Source organism: Echinops telfairi, unplaced genomic scaffold, assembly GCF_000313985.2.
Source record: "Echinops telfairi isolate 266 unplaced genomic scaffold, ASM31398v2 ScPeMD7_23;HRSCAF=83, whole genome shotgun sequence".
Taxonomy (NCBI): domain Eukaryota; kingdom Metazoa; phylum Chordata; class Mammalia; order Afrosoricida; family Tenrecidae; genus Echinops; species Echinops telfairi.
Window position 1 is genome coordinate 58,615,138 of NW_022103920.1, and position 2,814 is coordinate 58,617,951.

Consider the following 2,814-nt stretch of genomic DNA (forward strand, 5'->3'; position numbering starts at 1 on the left):
GACAGTAACTGGGGACATGGTTCGGGGGAAACGGGGAGCTAAGAACGATGAGTCCAAGAATGAAGAACATGTTCTAAAACTGATGGTGGTGATGACTGCACCACTCCTCTTGAGGGGAATCTACTACTGAATTATAGGATGCATGAATAATATGCCAATAAAACTGCTGGGGGGGAAGCTGAGTATGCAAATGCCAGCGAATTCCAAGAAATGGATTTAATTAGCTACCATATTATTGTTTCTTGAAGGCAGAAACAAATTAGTCACACCATTTGATTGTAATTTCCTTAAAGATTTAATATAGACTTATAGGAAATAAAATACACAATCTGTTATAAATATCCCATTATTCTATAGCATTATCTCAAGTAAGATGGATCAGTACATGATCACAGCATTAACCAATCTGAGATTTTATAAATTAACCTGATTCGTTAAATGAAAAAGAAATTACACAAACACCATTTTTATTGTTACAAGTAACCAAAATCAGGAATATATTTTATGCTAAAGTTACTTTCTGTCCAGGTCGAAATACTGTTCCACTTTGATTTTTTCGCTTTTTAGGATTTTGAAAGTTTTCGTACCTTAAAGGAAGAGAGAGAAATAATATCTAATACATGTAAATATTTAAACAACAAAAGATAATAGACAGTTTGCAAACAGAATCATAGTTTGAAAACCAAAAAAAGAAAAATAGCAAATCGGAAAAATACTTGCACCAGAAAGTAAAGAGTTCTTACGCAGACATTTTCACGCACCCCATTATTAGAAAGAAGACAAAAGGGAGTTAAGAGGCAAGTTAGGGAAGATAAGATATGAATGGCCATGAAATGATAATGAACTTGTAATCTCATTAGTTTTCATCGAAGAAATGCAAGGTTTTACATGAGGTCTAGCAGTTCTCCAGTCAGACTGGCTGAGTTGAGAGGAATACTGTAAGAGTCAGCGTTGTGAGAGTGGTGAGGCTGGCCCTGGCACACACTGAAGTCCAGATAGCCACTGTGCCGCGTTTCTGAAAGGCTACTGGGCAGTATGTCTCCAAAGCCACCCAGCAATGTGTGCACCAGGTGGTGCAACCATTCCACTTTATCCCAATTCAGCACACGTGCAATCATGCAACTACAGGGACCCTTAGCCTCACACCGTTCACTTTCAGTCATCAAATCCAGGAAGCAACTTAAATATCCCAAAGTTGGCGCCCGTGGAATGGGTAGAGCATGGAGCGACATGGAAACGAAAGACTGGCACGGTGTAAGGAGAGGTGGAGGGGCTGCGATCCGCCCGCACAGTCAAAACATCCCTGCCCTCGAGTCCCATGGACAGAGTCGAGTGCCACTGGGCGGGCATCTTCACCAGGGTGCAAATCTGCATGGGAGCTTCGAAGCAATCTGAACTGCTGCCCTTCCGTCAGCAACCCAGGGCTTCACCCACTCTGCCAGCCGGGCTCCTCCACATGGAAAATGTGTTCTTACTTCAGTAAAAAAAAATTAGCATACACCATGTAGGGCAGTGGGGTTAAGGAAAAAATGTCTATTTTCCTTACTGTTGTTTTCTAATCTTTTTGCATTAAGTGGATACCACTTAAATGTGTACTCACTCCCCAACCCATAATTTTACAAAATTAAATAAGAATTGTGACTTTCAGAGAGCAGGAGTAAACATTTCTTGAATCAAATAAAGCTGAGTCGTTGGCCTAGAAAACTCATGCCATCGAGTGGTGGCTGACTTAAGTGGTCACTCGGTAATGGCCCTCAGGTCCCCAGGCCTTCAAACATGCCCCATGGAACGAATATGTTAGTTAGACATATTTATGAGTTCCTGAGATTAGTAAAATTTAAATTATTTTGAAAGAAAAACAAATATTTTTGTAATCATTCTTGAAAACTATTAACTGGGATCATTTGAGCTCTTCATTTTGTAACTTCCTCAAATTATAACTTGATATTAAGTTAGTAATTCTGAGTTATTCAAATATAATGAAATGGGCTGACTAATGAAAATTCATTTTTTATTTCTGTACTCATGAAAGTAGGTGTTTAAATACATAGCCACTACACAAATTTTCAGAACTGGTTCATAAATATCTAAAGTACCATGTATGGATTTTAGCAAAAACTTTCAGTTTACATGAAGAACTATGAGACCTGTAATAATATCAATACTTCCAAATCGGGATCTGTTACTTACAGCTCAGCAAAATTCTTCCAATCATCCTCACTAATGGACGGCCGTGTGTTACCAAGTGCAGTCATTAAGTGAGACTGGCTAATAGCCAGACTGGCCTTCACTGGTCTTGGTTGGTTAATGGGTTCATCTTCCTTAAATTGCGAGGGGTAGAAACAGAACAAAAGTTAATTTAGGGACAGGGTGGGGGAAAAGCCAGTCTAAAATGTTTCTTCTGTTTGTCAGTGTTTTCAGGAGACTATGCGTTCCTTTTATGCAAGATGACTAAAAATTGCTTTAAAGAAATCAAATATTTGACTATCTCAATATATTATAAACATAGCCCATTTACCAATCAAATGTGTGGTGTATATAAAGAAGGATTTTTCATTTTTAAAATGCTTAAACAATTCTAAATGGGAAAGAAAGTGCCATACGCCACTCAGACTCCGGTATCTGCCCTTGATGATGCTGATCTCTGTCCTCAGCTGCTCTCTGTGCTCTTGTGTCCATTCGGGGTAGCCCTCCTGTGACGCCGCCCTGAACATCGGAGGTTGTGAAAACAATGGTTCTTTCCCAGCAGCTCCAGGAAAATCCTGAGTCATGGAGCTTGGTGCAGACAAACACTGTGAGCTCTGCATGGGCAGC

The 2,814-nt window shown here is 39.6% G+C and overlaps 1 protein-coding gene across 1 annotated transcript in view; it reads right to left on the reverse strand.

Moving 5' to 3' along the window:
- Window positions 1-276: 276 nt before the first annotated feature.
- The window catches only part of PEX1 (peroxisomal biogenesis factor 1), a 51,464-nt gene continuing 48,926 nt past the window's right edge, over window positions 277-2,814 (reverse strand). Inside the window, exons 22-24 of the mRNA XM_004702656.2 lie at window positions 2,604-2,801; window positions 2,191-2,321; window positions 277-587 (exon numbers count right to left, since the gene is read on the reverse strand). Of these exons, the coding sequence (XP_004702713.1) occupies window positions 503-587; window positions 2,191-2,321; window positions 2,604-2,801 (414 nt within the window). The 3' untranslated portion in view covers window positions 277-502. The remainder of the gene's footprint in view (window positions 588-2,190; window positions 2,322-2,603; window positions 2,802-2,814) is intronic.